The 19,653-nt window shown below is 42.0% G+C and overlaps 2 protein-coding genes across 2 annotated transcripts in view; both read left to right on the plus strand.

Moving 5' to 3' along the window:
* Window positions 1-1,166: 1,166 nt before the first annotated feature.
* Window positions 1,167-2,924, plus strand: colec11 (collectin sub-family member 11; the record flags this gene model as incomplete). Its single annotated transcript, XM_079287195.1, has 6 exons — window positions 1,167-1,284; window positions 1,383-1,454; window positions 1,936-2,007; window positions 2,092-2,145; window positions 2,275-2,370; window positions 2,515-2,924. 6 exons carry the CDS (start codon window positions 1,167-1,169, stop codon window positions 2,922-2,924), a joined length of 822 nt encoding a protein of 273 aa, XP_079143321.1.
* A 2,324-nt stretch (window positions 2,925-5,248) lies between these two features.
* dcdc2c (doublecortin domain containing 2C) overlaps window positions 5,249-19,653 on the plus strand; it is a gene marked incomplete at its 5' end in the record, with an annotated part of 40,638 nt that continues 26,233 nt past the window's right edge. The window contains 12 exons of the mRNA XM_079286139.1: window positions 5,249-5,532; window positions 5,611-5,659; window positions 5,926-6,002; window positions 6,154-6,285; window positions 6,875-7,030; window positions 7,152-7,200; window positions 8,878-9,102; window positions 10,113-10,157; window positions 10,859-10,988; window positions 12,698-12,798; window positions 14,199-14,327; window positions 17,296-17,365. Of these exons, the coding sequence (XP_079142265.1) occupies window positions 5,249-5,532; window positions 5,611-5,659; window positions 5,926-6,002; window positions 6,154-6,285; window positions 6,875-7,030; window positions 7,152-7,200; window positions 8,878-9,102; window positions 10,113-10,157; window positions 10,859-10,988; window positions 12,698-12,798; window positions 14,199-14,327; window positions 17,296-17,365 (1,447 nt within the window). The remainder of the gene's footprint in view (window positions 5,533-5,610; window positions 5,660-5,925; window positions 6,003-6,153; window positions 6,286-6,874; window positions 7,031-7,151; window positions 7,201-8,877; window positions 9,103-10,112; window positions 10,158-10,858; window positions 10,989-12,697; window positions 12,799-14,198; window positions 14,328-17,295; window positions 17,366-19,653) is intronic.

The following is a 19,653-nucleotide window of genomic DNA, read 5'->3' on the forward strand; positions in this document are numbered from 1 at the left end:
ATATATATATATATATATATATATATATATATATATATGTATATATATATATATATATATATATATATATATGTATATTACTGTAATTCTTACTGACTGCAAAAAAGAGAAGTAATTGTACATTTAAGATCTAGGCCAGTGGAGGTCCACTTGCATGGACAATGGCTCCCTCAGGTGGTCACAAAGAGGACAAGCAGGTCTGTATCTGAAGCTGCATCCCGAACCAATGAACTTGTTTACAGGAAGAGAAGAAGAGTAAGGAGAAGAGAGGGGGACCTTCTAAGCACTCTGGGGAAACAATAGTGGCAGAAATGTTATACAAGCAAAGCATTGCATTCATGTAAAGTCCCAAATGGACACAGGATTAGGCCTACAGCATATTATTTAAAATATAACTAGTTAATTAGTCATTTGGAATTAATGACCTGACATGGGAGACATCGCAGGCACTTCACAATTAAATGCTTTTCTAAATATCTGACAGAGCTTGAAGTTGAGTGAGTGTATTTATCCGGCCCCTCCGCTGTCAATCACTCGACTACTTTCCCAGCCAATTATCTGTGGCGCCCCAGCTGCTTTGGACTTTATCTGTGAACTGTTTACAAATTTCCTATCACACATTTTCTGTGGTTCTTGTGGAGGAACATGAAATGTTTCTGTAGGACCACCAGCGTTCAAAGCTCCTGCAAGTCGTTGCAAGCTGGCTACACATCTCTACTTTTGTCTGAAAACACCTCTGCAGGTAAGCAAGCCACACTTTGAAACACAGCATACTGTTAAACCGGTGTTTGTTGATTTATATAGACATTGCCAAGATTGTAACCAAATAAATGTTTTGGTTCAAGCAGCTGTGATTCCGTATGTTGCGATGATTTCTATCAAGCACTAAAACAATTCATTTATTTCTTAAACTACGGCTTCATATGTCTGGTGTTTTTTTTTTGTTGCAATTTCCAAATGTTTCTCAGGATAAAGAATGCTTTTTGCAGGGCTCTTTCTGGTATATATTTGTGATTTATTCAAATTATTGAAATGGGATGTGTTCAGCCGGGCGTGTTCTCTCAGGAATTCAGTCGCCCGCTAACCGGATGATTTGCGAAAGGTTTTGTCTTTTATTAATCTCTCTTATTCCTTCAGTACAGCCCACCAACCAGCCCATGCAAAGGATGATAGGAGAGAAGCTGTTATTGCCCATAATAATAATGTCTGTGCTGAGTTTGTCATATGGACAGCACTTGACAGAGGAGTCCTGCACTGTTCAGATCCTTGTCCCTGGCCTCAAAGGCAAGTCATTCTACATACTTTCTTACACACACCATACATAGAAAAATGTCATCCGTCTTCATCATTTCTTCTCTTTATTATTGTGTTTTCTGCAAAAGGAGAACCAGGAGAAAAAGGTCAAAAAGGAGCACCGGGCAGACCAGGAAGACTTGGCCCTCCTGGAGAGATTGGTATAAGAACATCTTTTATTTTTAAATGCAGGGGAAAACATCAACCAAGCATCCAAACTGTACGCAGCTCCTCGTGTTTTTTCAGCGCTACCACGAAGCTGAAACAAAAAAATAGTTCTGGGGTAAAGATCACATTGCTTGGGCTGATAATACTGTTACATCACTGCCAGGCCATCCAGAGATGGCCAAGTGTTTACATTTGGGTGAGAGGTTGGAGGAGAAATGATTTGGGAGTTGACTGCTGTGGACAAGTGTTTACTGAAGACCTTAATGAGGAGCAGAGGGTGTTTGCAAACGTTTTAAAGACATTACACAGACTGCATTTTAGTTAATGTCCCCATAGCAGACGTTTAAGAATTTCAGTTCATATTTTAATTGACGATCTTTGGTCTTTTAAGGTGCAGAAACGAGAGACATGTGGCTTTTTTTAAATCGATTGCATTGTAAAAAAAATATTTCTGTTCAATCTCTGTCTTTTAAGGTGAAACCGGACTTACGGGTCAGAAAGGCATAATGGGATATTATGGAAAAATGGGCCCAAGTGGAATGAAAGGTAATCAGAAAATACAGAAATGTACTTCACATAATATTAGTTGAATACCTTTTCTTTCAAATAAATATTCATTTTATATCTCAGGGGTAAAGGGAGACATGGGGGATCTGGGTCCAAAGGGCCCTAATGGAGAACCAGGTGATATATTACTCCATGTTATTCAGTTTGTCAAACAGATTATTAACAGATCAGAGGGATACATTTGGTGAGGTTTGAGAGCTAATTAAAACGCCTGTGTGGTAATCCCCCACATTTTCTCCTTATCAGGTGTTCCATACGAGTGCACATCAATGAGAAAGATGATTGGAGAAATGGACATTCTTGTGGCACAGCTCTCCTCTGAACTGAAATTCATCAAAAATGGTATGATCTTAAGATTCTTTTTGTGCGCGTTAAAAACATCAGTTCTTGTATCTTCGCTGTCGCTTCACTTGTCATCCTCATAGAACTGCAAATGCTGGGCATGTCAATGTGAAATTTATAGAAATACAAGTGCTCATTTTTCAGCACTGCCCTCCCCTGCAGCTGTTGCTGGCATAAAAGAGACAGACAGTAAGGTCTATCTGTTGGTGAAGGAGGAGAAGCGCTACTCCGACGCCGAGCTCTACTGTCAGACGAGGGGGGGGCACCTGGCCATGCCCAAAGACGAGGGCGCCAACGTGGCCATCGCAGGGTACATAACCGAAGCAGGCCTGAACAGAGTCTACATTGGCATTAACGACCTGCACCGCGAGGGCGTTTTCACCTACGTGGATCTCTCTGCCATGACCACTTTCAGCAAATGGAGAAAGGGAGAGCCCAACAACGCCTATGACGATGAGGACTGTGCTGAGATGGTGGCCTCTGGGGAGTGGACTGATGTGGCATGCCACCCTACCATGTATTTTGTCTGTGAATTTGACAAGGAGAGTGCCTGAGTTCAGTCGACATGCAGACGATGAAGCAAGAGCGAGACCGAAAAGTGGAAATAGAAATGACAAAATGACATGCAACTATATTTCCTACTTCCTTTTTACTTTTCCTTATAAGCTATTTATTTTCTTAACTCACTAAACATCCATTCTTTTCATGATAATTTACTCATTTTAAGTGCACCGTTAATCTCATACTCTTGTGATTCATAAGTGTTTCAAACAGCATGCCAGACAATGTATTTGATTTTTTATGTGACGCAAACTATCCAACGAGCAATATTTGCAAACAGGGCCATCAACAAACGAGACAAATCAGCAAATGTAGAAGGTTTGTGCATAAAATATGAAATTAAAGATTTTGTTTCCAGTTGCGTGCTGTTAATCATATGATGGAATACAATACACATTCTATATTCATATTGTAAGTTATGTGTTGGTTGTTGTAAACTCAAAACAAATCATTTCTGCCCTGACATGCCACATTTATCTGCAGCAGCTGGACCAAATCCAGCTGTGTAAGACTCCACCCAGTGGACAGAAATCATACTGCAGTGTAACAATTTGTCACACTGGGGTCTGACATTAACGCTGGCTGAGTTCAAGTGCCCCAGTAAGCCATGACAGCGTGAGCCAGTCTGCACAACAGGACCCTTAAACTGAGGCAGCAAATTTCAGTATTTACACGCGTGCTTTTCCTACTGTAAAATATATTTTGTGCAAAGATGTCTACGCATTGTATACGCAAAAAAATTTAACTTGATTGTTGTTTGGTAATTTATTTTTATTAATTATTGGAGATTTTTCTACGTTAATATTTCTCTGGAAAAATTTTGAAATCCATCTTAAGCAAATTATACAGAGTTAAATTAACACTGACAGTTTTGCTGTGACATGTATATTATTTAAAAACATAATGTATTCTCTAAACACAAGAGACTTTAAAATAATAATAAACAAATTACACTAGGTATCAATATGACAGCACCCTGTTTGCTGAATGACAAAAACAAGAAATATACCCCAGGTTAATATCGCATGTTTGACAATCCTCTACGGTCTAGTTGTGTGATTAATAGAAGTTGTCTTACAGCCGTGGCTGCTGTTGTGTTTTAGGATGGGCATCCCAGCTGAGATGATATCCTCAGTCCCTTGAGTCCCTCTAAGAAGAGGAATTTGAATATGCATGATGCAGTTCTCCCAATAAAGCACAGGACCAGTCCCTTAAGAAATGAATAATTAATGCTGGGATGAATTATGCATTTAATTGACCAGGAGTTGTCTGGCATAAACCAATAAGGTGCCATTGTTGTTGGTGTCATCTCTGGTTACATTTGTGGTAAACCATTTGGACAGCTCTGTCTAAAACTGGCAGGCAATCTGTGGTGAAAAAAGGCTGCAAATGGGAGATATGGCTACACAGTGCATGGAAATGTGAAGAAAAAAAACACACACAGTGCATCTGATGTTATATTCCCTATATCCACTGTGGAAATGTCATTTTCGTACTGTAGTTGTGATGTTTTAGTTTGCCCCCCTAGATGGACTAAAGTTGAACTTGTCTTCCAGTAATCCAGTAATTTGGAAAGGCAAGCAACATGAGCGCTGTCAAGAAGTCACCAGTTCGTTTTTGGTAAATGTGCAAAGGAAAGTGGAGTTATAAAGGGGGCAAATGTATGACTTTGTTGGCCCATTGTGTATCAATGGCTATCATCAACATCCACATATCAGTGGACAGCCCTCGGAACATATACAGCACAACGTTGCTTAAAAACAAATCAAACACATGGTGAAGTTTAAATTTTAAAAAAAGTTCTTGGACCAAACCCAGGTGTAAAAGCCAGATTGCTGTTGTATGAAATAATACTTATTATAATACTAATAATATGAACAATAATTGTGACATCACTAGGCATGATAATCAAATGTTAGCTTGTACAGTATTATTTGTATGTACTTTAATCTAATTAAATTACACTACATGGCTAAAATGATTATAGCCTGCTGTAAACTAAATGTGATCTAACATAACCAACGGATTCTCCCCTGCTGGTTGACTTGGAAACGCATTCGTTTTGGGGGAAAATACTGAATTAACGTCAATTAACGTCACATACAAAGGAACAAGAGCAAACCACAACACAGACGGTGGTGGATCGGTTTCTTGATGCTACACCTCTCGTGTGAAAGAATTGGTTTCCATATCAGACGCCATATCTCCAGTTACGTCTCCGGAGCCTCAACACGCCGAGACAGGGACACGGTTACTTTCGACACCAAGCGAACGTTACTCTTTGTTTGCCTGAACTAAGTTCGTTGACACACTAAGTATGCCAGGCGCAGCGGGGAGAGGCGACCTGCCGCCGACAAAAACAATCATCGTCTACAAGAACGGAGACGCTTTTTTCCCCGGAAGAAAAGTGGTTGTGAATCCGCGCCATCTGTCAACTTTTGACAACTTGTTGACGTCTTTGACCAGAGGGCTCGAGGCTCCGTTTGGCGCCGTGCGGAGGCTGTACACTCCCACAGAGGGCCACAAAGTGCAGAATCTGGACGACTTGGAGCAAGGGAGTGTCTGTGTTGCAGCCGGAAATGAGCGGTTCAAAAAACTGGAGTAGGTACCATGCTGGAAGGTGTGTGCGCGCGCGCGTGTGTGTGTCATTTACATTATGTATTATTTATTGCCTTCCAGCTATTGTCAGATAACAACCAAGAAGCCACAGAAAAAGAAAATAGAACAGGTAAGACAACCTTGTTTTTGTCTGTGATCAGCACACTGAACACGATTAAACTAAGTGTAACATGTATTTCCAGGCGCTATGTTATGTGTGACCATAAATGGAGCTTTTCTTTAGTGGGAAGTTGCATGTATAGGTGAAGCCTAAACTCTGACCGTAAACTGTGTTAATGAACTCAAAAGTCCTGTTATCACACACAACATCAGAGTTGCGTCAGACACTTGCCTCATTGCTTATTCACCACTGACTCTTAGTTTTAACATTTTCAGATTCGGCCTGTTGTTCACAGCAGAATAATAGTTTCTGCTCGTTGGGGGATAACTAGCCATGAGTCTTGCACGATAAAGTGAGTATTGATTGTAAGGTACAGAGTTATCCTGAGTGTAAAACAGGAGAATTGTCTCTGCTGTGTTATGTTGTAAAGTAATAATGTTTTTGTATCCTGTTTACTTGATGATTATTTCTTTGTGTCTTCTTTTTCTCCTTGTGTTTCGTAGTGTTTTTACCAACGGCGATGTCTTTGTTGCTCCGGTTCGAATGCGGATCCCAAAATATACTCTCAGAAGCTGGGAACACGTCTTGGCCATGGTCACAGAGAAAGTGCGTCTTCGCACCGGTGCTGTGTACAGGTGATGTCTGACATTAGTACTTTATAAACCCATATCAGTTTGAAATGAGTCATGTACCAGTGAGGGCAAGCGAAGGTACAACCTGTAGTTTTTCTGTATGAAGAAAATAGGAAACATCTCGAAACAATACACTTTTTTATGTTTTTGTATTTTTTGTTTCAAATATATGAATCATGACCCATCAATATATGATATATTTTATTTTCTTATGTTGCTCAGCCCTGATTGCAAGAATGTGAAGTCGTTAACAGTTCACCAGTCACAGTACTGGGTCTTGAGTATCAGCTGCTCTTATATAGATTTGGGAAACATGATTATTCAGTCAGTCTAAATGCAGCAATATTTAGCAGAGCGGAAGAAGTTTTCTAATTAATTAGTGATTGGGACGATGTCTGGTTGTGATGGGCTCACAAGAGTTTATCCTAAACTGCTTGTTCGGCAAATAGTGCTTTGATTAACTTTTTGCTTCCATTCAATTTAACCACTCAAACAACATTTGAGACATCAAAGTCTTTTTTTGTATCAAGAAGTTGAAACAATCACAAAGCATTGCTCCCATTTGTGGTATTTCTTTAACTTGAATTCCCAGGCTTTGCACATTGGATGGACGTGTTGTCTGCGGCCCGGCTGAACTGGAGAACAACCAGCACTATGTTGCAGTTGGTGCAGAAAGGTTTAAAGCTCTCCCATATAATCACTGCGTCCCCTTCGGGGATCTAATCGGGGAAAACCACACGATCAAAGGGTATGACGCCTATTGTGTTTTTATCAACACATTTTGAATAACCACTGGATCCCAATTTTAGTGTGAAAAAGAAAGAAAACACATGTTTTTCAATTTTGTTTTCCTTTTTTCCCCCTTGCAGCCAAGACATCCTGCCTGCTGTTAAAAAGACAAGACATCCAGAGGATACGGTGAGTGCTATTGCTTCAGAGTCGGGTGCAGTTTGCCATCTGGTTGTTCACTTTATCGCTACATGCTCAATTGTTATTTTTTCCCCTAAATTCCCCCTGGTTTATTGCTGTAACACCTTGGTTGTATCACCGTTGAAAAGCGTATCTTTGCACACACAGCATTTCAATTAACATTTCCCACGTGTGATACTTGTTGGGGGGGGGGGGGGGGTGCATTTCGTTATGAAACAGCGCTATCATCAATCACTGTCTGCAGGAGGCATTGAGTTACCGTTGCTTTCCACTTTGATGGGTAATCCCCACAGAGAAAGGCTGGCCCACTTGATCAAGTGCAGTGAGCCTCATAGACAGATCATATGCACCAGGGGGGGACTTCACTGACTGAAAACCAAAACAAAAATCTCTTATTCAAACCAGAACCGGGACAATTTGTATTGTGATTAAGTAGACAGTGAAGTGCTTTGAATCCATATGAGGATTGCTCTGCTGTGGGGCCGAGCTGAACACCAAATCACACGGTGAAGATGAGAACATGCCCACTCAGCAAGTTGAGGTGGCGGGGCCTGTGCGAGATGTCTCTGACATCAAATTTTTCTAACCATGAAAGATGACAATGCTGTGGCAGATGCCAATGTTTTCAGATGGAGAAAAATACCCCCCATGCTGTATCTCCAGCTGTGTCTGTGGTTGACTACCATTATATTCAGAATGCATATTTATTAGTAATACATTAGAATATGTTAAGAAAATTGTAAGATTTCCTTATCTTGTATAAATCCATCCAATCATAAAACAATATATGGAAACCGCACTGTTATCAGACTTTGCTAACCTGAGGCCCAGTCTTATTGTAGGAAAACACTGCCCAGGCCGTATCCTTTGCCATTTTACACAGCGCCATGAGGTGGAGACAGAGACAGAGCTATGGCTGTGTTTTGCATCCACCAGCTCCTCGTAGCATTAGTCATTCAATGGACACGATGCTGCCGCATTTTACTCCCTTTGCCTCCGTGTCGGAGCCCTCATGAATTTGTAAACATGATTTGACCAGTTAATGAGGACCACTCAGAGGGGACAGACACATGTGACAAAAATCGCCCCCCCCCCCCCCACTCCGTCTTGATCTGTTGGCCCGTTTAGCTTGCTGATGATTACGCATCCATTTAAAGGGTCATGTCCGTCATTCATTTCAGTTTGACCTCACAAAACAACAGCAGTCTGGTTTGAAATGCCCGTATAAAAAAAAAAGATCCTTTAAAACATGCTCGCTGAAGCTGTGTAAAATGTAACCTTGCTCTTGCAACCTCGCTGCGTGGGGGAACGGTGTCCGTCTGTCCCGTCGGTGCGTTTCTGCGCCGCTGAATGGGACATCTGGTCTGGAGCACTGAAGTCTAACCTGACGGCTCTGCAGAGTGCAATATTGAAACTCTCCAGCACACCATGTTCCCATCGGGAGCAAGCACAAGTGCTGAGTTAGGTGTTCACAGACATGATGAGGTAGAAACTTTTGAGGTGGACGTCGCATAAAGAGAAGATTAATAGGGGGGGGGGGAGAGAGGAATGCAAAGAGAGAAAAAAAAGAGAATAATGATGTGTATCAAAGCAAAGTACTTTCATATTATAGTGATAATAATGAGCAGTTCAATTGTGCTTCACATGTACCTCCTGTGAAAACAGCCCAGCAAAAGGCTGACTAAACCTTTTCGTAGCTGCACTCTCCCTGACATCAGCGATGACTTGCTGCTGCTCTCCATTTCTCCGCTGTTTCTGGATGATGATGTCATTGGTGAGGGGGAAGTAGCAATGCCCTGTGGGAAAAACTCAGCCCCTCACTGCTGCCGGCACGTCTGCTGCTCGCCGAGGATCCGGCCCTGGGAGTGGCTCCCACTGATACCTCAGCCGGTGTTCGGTTCAATTGGTTGGGACCCCCGTTTCCCCCCCCCCCCCCCCCCCCCGGCCTATCCTATCACAGTGTCCTCTTGTTGACTCCTGTTCTCTGCCACTTGAGAGGGCCACAGATTATTTGCTGCTCCGTCCCCCTGAGCCCCCTTCACCCTAACTCTAGCACTCTCTCTCCCATCCATGGCCCCTTTCTCTGGGGCCTGCCGATGCACACAGTCGTCTGCTCCCCCGGGACATGGTACTGTCGATATGTAATGCAGAACAAGAGGCACGATGACCTCACCTTTTCCCACTGCCGGGTTTCCAGTTGTACTGCACTGTACTCTCCTGGCTGCGCAGCGCACCCTCGTCCTCTGCTTTCCCCTCCCCGAGTGAGACGGTCTTGATTTAACTCTGTTGATTTAAATAAGATCTATTTACATCTACACCGCCAGGCTGTAAACATGCAAAACAAGCTGTTAAATTTTTGATTGCCCAGATGTATTTTGATTTTGAACTTTTACGGTGATGTTGTTTCACATCACTCGCAGACGAATTGAGGTTTGCGAAAACTGAATTAGCAGCTCACCACTGCGACAGTGCCACCGCTCCTCTGTCTCTGATCTCGTGTGGTTGTGTGGACGCTGCAGCGATGGAGCGTGAACTCTGTTTCAACTCTCCTTCGCTGAATATGCCGGGCAAAACTTCACTCTCTCTGTTGTTGTTTCTCTTTCTCTCCCTCGGCCCACCAACGGCTGTAGAAATTCAAAAGAATATCAACAGACTTTGCCTCTGTCTGCGTTAAACAAAGCAAACAAGTGAAGAAACAACGCTGCTGTTCCCCAGAGGCCATGTTAGTGAGCTTGCAAACACCATTGCCAGAAGTGTATTCTGGTGGAAGCCTGAGATCACTACACGATCCCCTGAGCCAGCCCAGGGATCCAGCCAGGCAGCCGCAGTAAAGAGCACTGTAGCTGCGAAGAAACATTCAGTCTGCTCTATCCTGCTCTCTGTGTCTGTGTCTCTGTAAGGGAGACGCACCTCACCTTGCTACCTACAGAGCGGATGAGAAGCCTGTGAGGAGAAAATTGCCTTTTGTGGAAGCATTAATTCAGATGTGTACCCTGCTGTCTGAACATCACTCTCCCCACTGCTCTCTCTCTCTCTCTCTCTCTCTCTCTCTCTCTCTCTCTCTCTCTCTCTCTCTCTCTCTCTCTCTCTCTCTCTCTCTCTCTTTCCTTCATTCTCTCTCTCTCCTTCACTCTCCCACCATGCAACTAAGTCTCGAAGCCTCTTTTTTTCCCCCTCCCTTCCCCATCAATAACCTTCTGCTGTCTACTGCTGAAGAATAAGTTATTCCCTACGACTCCCTCCCTTTCCCTTTAAGCTTGTTTGGATTTTCATTGTTTGATCTGGCTTGATAAATAAGACAAATGCAGTTAGAAATTCATGGCTGCCCCTTTTCATCAATAAATGATTAGTTTGCCACGCTCCCTAGTGATTGATAGGTTGTGCACGGGATGTATTGGAACCAGATGAATTCAATACAGTAGGAGTCACGGGGGAGCTACAAAGCATATCAGCTCATGAAATATTGAGGTCAATGGAAAATGTAGAAAAAGACAGGAGAAACAAGTTTTTCCCTGATGTGTTTTGTCTTTTGTCTTCTTCCTCTTTACATAACAGCAAAAAGTCGATGATGAATCACAGAGAAATCTGACGGAATACGCCTTCATCCGTGCCCCTGTTTTTCCCTCTCTTTTGTCTCTTCATGTAGTTTGCTCACACAGGCTTTAGAGAGGACCTTGAGCACACAGCCAGGGGCCAGATGAAGAAACAAGCCAGACCGACGAGAACCAAACAACGGGGGCAGGTGTCCAGAAACCCAGTTCTCTTCTCAACAGGAGGTAAGCATAGCTGTTCTATAGAAATCTCTCTCTCTCTCTCTCTCTCTCTCTCTCTCTCTCTCGAGCGCCCCTGTCCTCTTCATGTTTTTTTTTCCTCCAACACCTCCTTTCTCACTAAGACGATAGGAAGAATCCTGTTGACCAATTTATATGTCTATGGAAGTGGTTAGAGTATGTGTGTGCACGTGTAGGGCTACATTTGGGCACACGTGTAGGCTTGTTCACCATTATACATTCCTCTGTGATCGTATGCGAGGAGATGTGAGTTAATTAATGTGCGAGTTGGGAACATAGAGGCAAAAAATACTTCCAGTTGGCAGGTGAAGGAGCTTTCTTTGGGTTGTCAACCTGTTCTTTTAAGTCCAAACGGAACCCAGCTCCCTGCTGCTTGAAAGAATCAACCAGGCTTCCATGTGAATACTAAACAGAACCAGACTTCAGACACCGTCAACGGTGCTTAAATCATAGATGAATTCAATCGGGCCATTTTGTTGAATATGTATCCAGAAAGCCTTGTTAACTATGTGGGGGGAGAAACAAAATGCTCTAATTTTCTCCTGATGTGGAGATTAACATGGTAATAAGTTATTAATCACAAATGACGCTGACGGAAAGAGCATAAAAGTGACAAAATACTCCTTTTAGATTGGTGGCTTTGAACAGTTGTACTGTTTTATGGCGGTACTGTGTTTATCATTAATTCACAGTAATTGTGTGTCTCCTTCCTCGATCCAATTATTCAGTTGTAGATGTTTTCACGGCGGTTTGTTTCACCATCTGTTCACAGTAATACAGTGGCTCATCCTCTACTGTACCACATATATCACATTACATGCTATGGTAGCAAGTTGAAACCTGCCATCCCTTCATATGTTTGACTTGCTGATGTTGTGCTCATGATGATGATGCTGTTGTTTGTCAGTTCCCTGGACACATTTAGGACCCCCCCCACCCACCCAAAAAAAACTTACTAAAGGCCCAAGAGTTCATCTCTTTAGAGCCCTTCATACAGGAAATAGCTCTGAGTAGTGTTCACAAGCATCATCCGGTGCAGGATCAGCGCTTTCGGCACCAGAATTCCTTCGTCATTTTGTCTTTTCCGAACTGGAGTTCAGAAAAAGATCAGTGGAATGCGTCAGTGAAGTCTACATGTTTCGTAGCTGTATAATTGCCTCTTATCTAGCTGCTAACCACATGCATTTTCTATATTTTCCTTTCTCTTATCGCTGATTAATCTACCGTGCTTTTTTTCTTCATTATTTACATCAAACTACTTAAGGCTATTGAAGTAGATTCAAGCTCAATAATGTGTTTAATTATTGACACTCCACCCCGTCCAGCAGCCACAGACAAAAAGGAGTTTGTTTACAAAGGAAAACAGTGTGACGTTTCCATATAAGCGATTCCCCACATGCATCAAGAGCAACCTCTCACTGTCAGGAACTAACCCTGGACTGAAAGTTCACGCTGGCTGGCCATATTTGTGGCAGGGCAGCTGTGGCTTTCTGTGGCCCTTTCGTCTGTGGGGCCACTCTAAATAAATAAATGGCTTGACAGCAACATTGATCTCTCGCGGAGTTGAACAGGAGAGGCAAAGGGAGAGGGCAGTGAGGGATGGAGGGGTATAGAGAGGGAGAGAATGAGTGTGCACAAGAACGAGACGGTGACTGCCAGCCGATGAGGTAATTGTGATTAATCACTTTTCTCAGAGGGCAGCGTGTTCAATGCACAAAACAAAAGGAGTGAGACGGCAGGAGCAGCGGAGGTGCAGGAAGACGGCCAGTTGAAGGCGGACCTGCCTATTGATCAGGTAAAATGCAACCCCATACAGCACTGCAAGCTGATGGGGTCTTTAGCATGCAACCTTTGAACAGTTTGGTCCTATTTAGGACTGGAATCAATCCTTACTTCCTAGTATGAACATCACCATCGACAAACATTGGTCCATTTAAGTTACATATGTACTCCTTATTGTACTCGTACTTTTAGAACCTGTTGACAGTGGCGACAAACAGAAGCTTAAGAGTTGAACATCACAGCCAGCTTAGTTCGGTTGGATGGAAAAGTGCCTGCTGCTATGGCATCCTCTCCTCATTGTTGGAATGCTGTTAAGCATTCCAACTGTTGTTCTTCGAATCTTTATTCAACTTCTTCTATTTCTTCCGTCGCACCTCTTCTTCTCCATATTTTAAGCTACAGAAACCATTCAACTATTAAAATGTTCAGCTCTTTCACCAGAGGGGTGCTATGACTTTTCATATTTCTAACCTTTAAACGTTTTGAATTATTAAGCTTTTTATTTTCAATGGGATCTCTATGGAGAATATTTTCAAATGGCTTCAGGCACACAGGTGTTTGCGATTGAGCCAATTAGTGATGTTGATAAACACACAGACTTTTGCTGTTGCTACTATTATTACTACTGCTACTACTGCTACATCAATATTATTACTACCACTACTGCTATTACTTATACGACAACTGCTACTACTACTGCAATTCATGCTACTAAAAGTAGTCATACTACTACAGCTATTAGTACGACTGCTGCTAGTACTACTACTACTGCTACATCTTCTACTGCCATTACTATTACTACTACAACTACTACTACTACTACTACTACTACTGTGATATTAAATACTATGACCAATACTACAGCTATTACTATGACTACTGATACTACGTCTTCTACTACTTCTTCTAATTACTAATACTTCTACTACTAATAATACTTCTACTACAACTACAACTTCTACTACTACTACAAATATCACCACTGATGAATTTTCTTAAGCCACAGAAACTGTTCAAATATCAAAATGTTCAGCTCTTTCAGGAGAGGTGTGATATGACTTTTCATATTTGTAATGTTTAAACTCTTTGAATTATTAAGCTTTTTGCAATTTGTTTTTGAATTGGATATCTATTTTCAGCAATGTTTTTGCGATTAATTTCAGTTTTCAGCATTCCAACGCATTTTCAGCAGGAAATGCTTTTTCTAGTTTTCCTTCCTATTGTGTTTTCTTCTGTATTTTGAAAATTGAGAATACACTTCTAGCACAGTATAACATCATTTTCTGTTCATAACAACACTCACAAATTCTCAGTAGAACAAGTTGCATAAATATATAAATATTGAGCTAAATCAATACAGCAGTACAGTACAGTGTAAGCCAAGGGGGGATCTTGTTTTCTCCCTCTCTGCAGGTTGAGGCCAAGATAGTTGACGAGGAGCATGTGGATGGGAGTTGTTCTGCGAATCTCTGCAAGGCCTCCCTCCATGATTCAAACGGCTTGTTTCTGCAGAGGTCTTTGTCTGCAGGTTCCAGGAAACATGTAAGTACCCTTATTATGAGTTTCATGTAGGTACTATGTCACGTTTAGGTCATTTTAACTTTATTATTATGTCCAATTTTTTCATTTGCCTTTGGATTAGGTCACATAAAAACGGTCTAACCGGCAATTATGGTGATCAGCATTCCCATAATTGCAAAAGCGACACGTAGACCTGCTTCCAGCAACTATACTTTCGTCTAATTTGAGTGTAACCTGATTTTCTGTCTCCATTGTTCTCTCTGTGTATTGTGGACTCTGCATTTAGCAGCGCAGCCTTTCTGCCGGGCAAAGAGACACAGGCACAGGGCACAACGCTGGTACCGGAGACACAAGATTAAAAACACCTGAGCCCCAGGTACAACTTTATGTAGTGTTGTAGAGTTCATAGAGCTTAGCTGTGGTCACAAATACTGCGTGCATCACAGCACGAAGCTTAGAAATGACATAGAAGTGTGCATTTGCGATTAGAGTAGAGCCCCATAACAGTGTGTGGTTGTATTTGATGTATTTGACTCTGGTGATTGTGTACGTTCCCAGTGATGAAGTAGGGCTGAGCTGTGTATACAGATGTATTTTGCATGGATCCGTGGTTCCTCGAAATTAAAGTCATTTAAATACACTTATTTTTGCTCTAATAATCCTCGAGGGACAGCAGTATGAAGCAGCATAACTGTGATGAATGCACACAATAGTTGGGTGATATTACTATTCCAAGCAATTTCATTCGGCTTTGAAATGAGAAGATATTGAGTCTTATTTAAGCAATCAATAACCTTGAACATTTTGTTTTAATGAAAACTATAATTCCAAGCAGTGGCAATTACACCATAGGGGAATGTTTTGGTGTGGTGATGGTTTTGCTGCCGTATGCACTTTTGCAATAGAGATATTCTTATCGGAGTAATTATTGACTTCTGGGGGCCAGTTATGACCCTGGCTAAAGACCTCAATAGCTTAATTCATTACTTATCGCTTTTAGTCATAGAGCAAAGTTGCTGATTCAGATTGGCTATGGATTTGCAGGGAAAGCCCATTGGATAATACAAATTTAAAAAAAATAATCCCTGCTACAAACTCAGCTACTTTTTGCAATAATCATCTTGCCAAGCACGATTTGATTTGTTAGCTAACGAAGACTGACGTAAGGAAAGGTGCGATTGTTGTTGCAAGCTCTCCAGTTTAATAAAACCTCATGCCAGAACACATCTTAAGGAGGTCTTAAACTACTTTTTAAAAACTTTTTTAAAGTAAAGAGAGTTTTTTATCAGAACACATGCTACTTTCCTAAAATTTGTCTTGGCGGCAATTTTGTTTTTTGTGCATTCTTGTTTCCAGTATATTCCTACAGGTTTTCATCGGACCAGAAATAATGATACTGCAGGTGAGACTTACCGAACTTAAAGTCTAACCATGGTTGATGCATACTTTCCTGTTTTCCCTTTGAGGCCAAACAGACTGTCGCTGTCTCGTTGGCGGCAGCCTCATCATAGAGGGCTGTGAATAATAATGAGGGATAACTGCACCGCTATGACTCATACTTTGAGCTGTGTTCGGACAGATTTCCTCCCACTCCGGTGCTCAAATGTGCTTGCGAAATGCCCCGTGTACTCCGTATATATGTGCATATATATATAGTAGATATTGATGACCAAATTCAATTACATGATTACATTTTCAGCCCAAGCTTTAAATGATTTATTGCATTGAATTTAAATAGTGAATACATTTGCAGACAGTACACCGGTGAGGCAGTTGTGTGTGTGTGTGTGTGTGTGTGTGTGTGTGTGTGTGTGTGTGTGTGTGATATTGACCTGTGTGGTCCAGGCCAAATAAAGAATAACGAGATTCAGCATCTCTGCCAAGTGGAGATGTCCGCTGGGAGTGAAGTCAGGCTATCTCGGTGGAAGAGAGCGAAGGATGGCGGACTGGAACCCGATGCACATTTATCAAAGCTTTTCTTATAATCACTTGACTGACTTTTGTTGGGCTTTCTGAAGGTTGGGTTTTCCTTTAGAGTGCACTCTGTTAAGGAGTTGATTGATTTCATGAGGGGGGACTCAGTCCATGGTGTAGATGTCATACACTTTGAGGAAATATGGACAAGGGTAGATTTGCACTCACTGGTGCGGTATTGTGTTTACAACTATCATTTGTTTTGATTTAACAATATTGGCTGATTTATCAACCAGTGAGCTCAGCATTTTTTCTTAATTAATATTGTTAGAAATGTCAATACGACTAGGGATGTTTGATCAATCGTCTTCCTTTTCTTAAGAATTTTGTGATAAAAAATCGAATCATTATTGAGCGCCGCATTGATCCATTCCTTTCCCTTTCCAATGCACGTCCATTTCATTTGTCTTTCAGCTGTTTTTCTGTGCTCCTATTCCCTGAAGCGTAGGTTAGCCATTTCAAAGGCCTTATTCTCCGCATGCAAGGTCAACTATAATCAACTCTAGACAATGTCACCGCCTTACGTTTCCAGAGAGCCAGGCGGAGGAAGACGACTCCTCTGGGCTTTTAAGGACCTACTGCATTATACCATTCAATTACTGTTCATTAGACAGTGTACAGCCATTAATCAGACTGAGATGTTCTGCTAGTCCTCAGCAGGGACAATGAACTGGGGAAATGTATTCTGGTTTCCTGACTGGCCCACTGTTTAGTGGTAAGAAGAGAGATGACACTTTGGAATGCACTGAAGCTTTCAGTGCAGAGACATCCTACAACTGAGCTGCTTCTCCACTTTCTGTATCTGTTTTCAAGTGAAGTTCTTCGATTCATGCAGCTTTGTCTTTGAGCTTTATGAAACATAGGCCTTGTCAGAGATTTACTGCATATGCGGGAGAGTATTACGAATCTGATATATCACCAAAAGGGGAGAAAGCTGACAGATTTACCGATTAGAGCTGCATATGCATCGAATATGACTAGATGATGATATGAGGAACTGATTTATGTTTTCCAGGAGGCTAAAGAGAGGGAGGTGTCTCCCAGGCGCTGCAGTCTACGGTCACGAGTGTCCCGGTTTTTCAAGGGTAGGTTCATCAAAGCATAAAGCCTGGTAGTAGCTCACTGGCAGCGGCGGCGGCGGCCCCCGCGTTCCCCTCCGCGGCACCTAATGCACCCATAAAGAGACCACTAATACACTCTGCATTACCAGTTCCTCCCTCACATTGCATGTCACCGGATCCGCAACCACCTCTCAACATCTGGGAGAGCTTTACGCCATGGTTTATGGAGACCATCTGGTTGAGTGGTTTTTTTTTTGCCTCCCCAATCTCGGATGACTTATTCTTATATTAAAGGCACCTGCACATCAAGGTGTGCCATGCTGAGAGCCTGGGATTATTCACCGCTCTTTATATTTCCCATGTCGTTTGTAATTTGGAACCACTCAGACGGAATGAGATGTACCCTGTTACGATGGAAATCCTTATGAAAATCCATTTTACTTCCCCTCCATGACTTCTCACTCTAAGTAGAATTGCATGGTCTGACTTTTATTTGATTGATCCAGAGAAGAACACATCTGACAAAATACAGAATAAGTGCTATACACATTTGATTATGGGGGGGGGAAGAAAGATAACAGTGCTAAAAAACAAACCAAAGCAATGATGTGAACTTGACATTCTCCTTTTTTTTGAGGGTGTATGCCGTTCAGCTGGTTGAGACAATTTCATTGTAATTGCCGACAAAACATAGGCTTTGGTAGTCAGGCATCCTCAATTGTTGCCTGTGAAAAAATTCCGAAGGTGGCTAAATGGAACAGGATGTGAATCCCTGCACGTGGTTAACACTGTCTGCCCTTCAATCTGAGGTTCGCCCTGTCGGTGTGACACCAGGAAAATCACTGCATCCTGCGCTAACAACATACTTCCTGCCTCACTCACGTGTAATCCATGCTATCATAGAAGTGCACATACATGCACAGGCCCATGCACAGAGTTACCTAACAGACAGCACTTTCCAGCAAGCGTTTTTCATCATACACATACATGTGCCTGCTTTTTACACATGTATTCTCTTTCAATTATCCTCATATTGCTGACACTAGAGGTTGAGATGCATCCTGATACAATGATCTCGTACTGGCTTTAATTTCCCTGCAGAATATCAATGGACACTGCAGTGGGCATTTGAAATATATCACAGCACATTATGGCTTTGCAGAGTCCAGACCCGCATACTCGTTTTTTAGTTTTTAATATCACATGATATTGTTGTTGCTGTTTATGAATGATTCGGCATCATTCATGCCTCACATTCCCGAGCTGTCACACTGTATCTGCAGATGGCACAGATGCAAATCTTCGCAGGAGACTCGTCGGAGCCGTAGTAGAGGGAAGTGGGATGTGAAAGGAAATGCAAGTGATCTCTCACGGAATCAAACCTGCCTGCCACCTGCTTTGCATCAAAATGTCAATATCTGGGCCGGTTTTTATCCTTGAAAGGAATTTGTCAGCTGAGTGAAAATAGGAGGCCTTTTTATGAAAGCAAATCTACCATCAAAGCACTTCCCCGACCTCCTTCATATACTTTATCCGAGGTATTCCATCTTGACTACCATGTGTAAAAGCGAGAGATATACCACTGGGTTCAGTTTGGCTGAGATTCTCCTTCAGAAGTTATTGGCACCAGGTACAATGGCCTTGTAATTTACGAGAACTGTTAGGGCCTCTGACAGAAGTTGTAAAGCATCTTGACTGATTGGGTAGATATGAGATGTGTGTAGTCATGGCATATTGTCGCCTGTACGTGCGCAAGACATTCAGAGAGTTGCATGGCTTGCTCTGTCACAGATAAATTACTCCACACAGTCAAATTAAGTTGTTGTAAATCACCTCGCGGACCCAAGACTAGTCCTGAATGACGACCTTTACGCCTATTTGACTTTAAGTCTTATTTATGTTAATCACATCTGTATTATACCGACAGTAAAATTGTGTCATATCCCAAAAGGTCAGTGTTTTGCAGTGCAGCATATGACAGGGTCTTGAGAGGATAGTTTGACTCTTGAATTATTTTTAATTTATTGACATATATATATATATGATGTTCTTTTCACCTTGCCTTCAGGAACATGAAATTCAAGCAAAAGGTATGTACAATGCAACTAACATCATTTAATATCTGATTCAACTTGTAATCTCAATACATAACAGACAATGCAGAATGGTGGAGCTCCATATACAGTAAAGGGCACAACAGTGTTCATCAACCATATGGGGATACAGCTTGTTCCATGCTATTGTGCTGCTGTAATATGTAGCAACAACTTTGTGAGCATTACAGATGCTGGGTGTGGATATTAAGTGCTTAT

Source organism: Melanostigma gelatinosum (assembly GCF_949748355.1).
Source record: "Melanostigma gelatinosum genome assembly, chromosome: 16".
Taxonomy (NCBI): Eukaryota; Metazoa; Chordata; class Actinopteri; order Perciformes; family Zoarcidae; genus Melanostigma; species Melanostigma gelatinosum.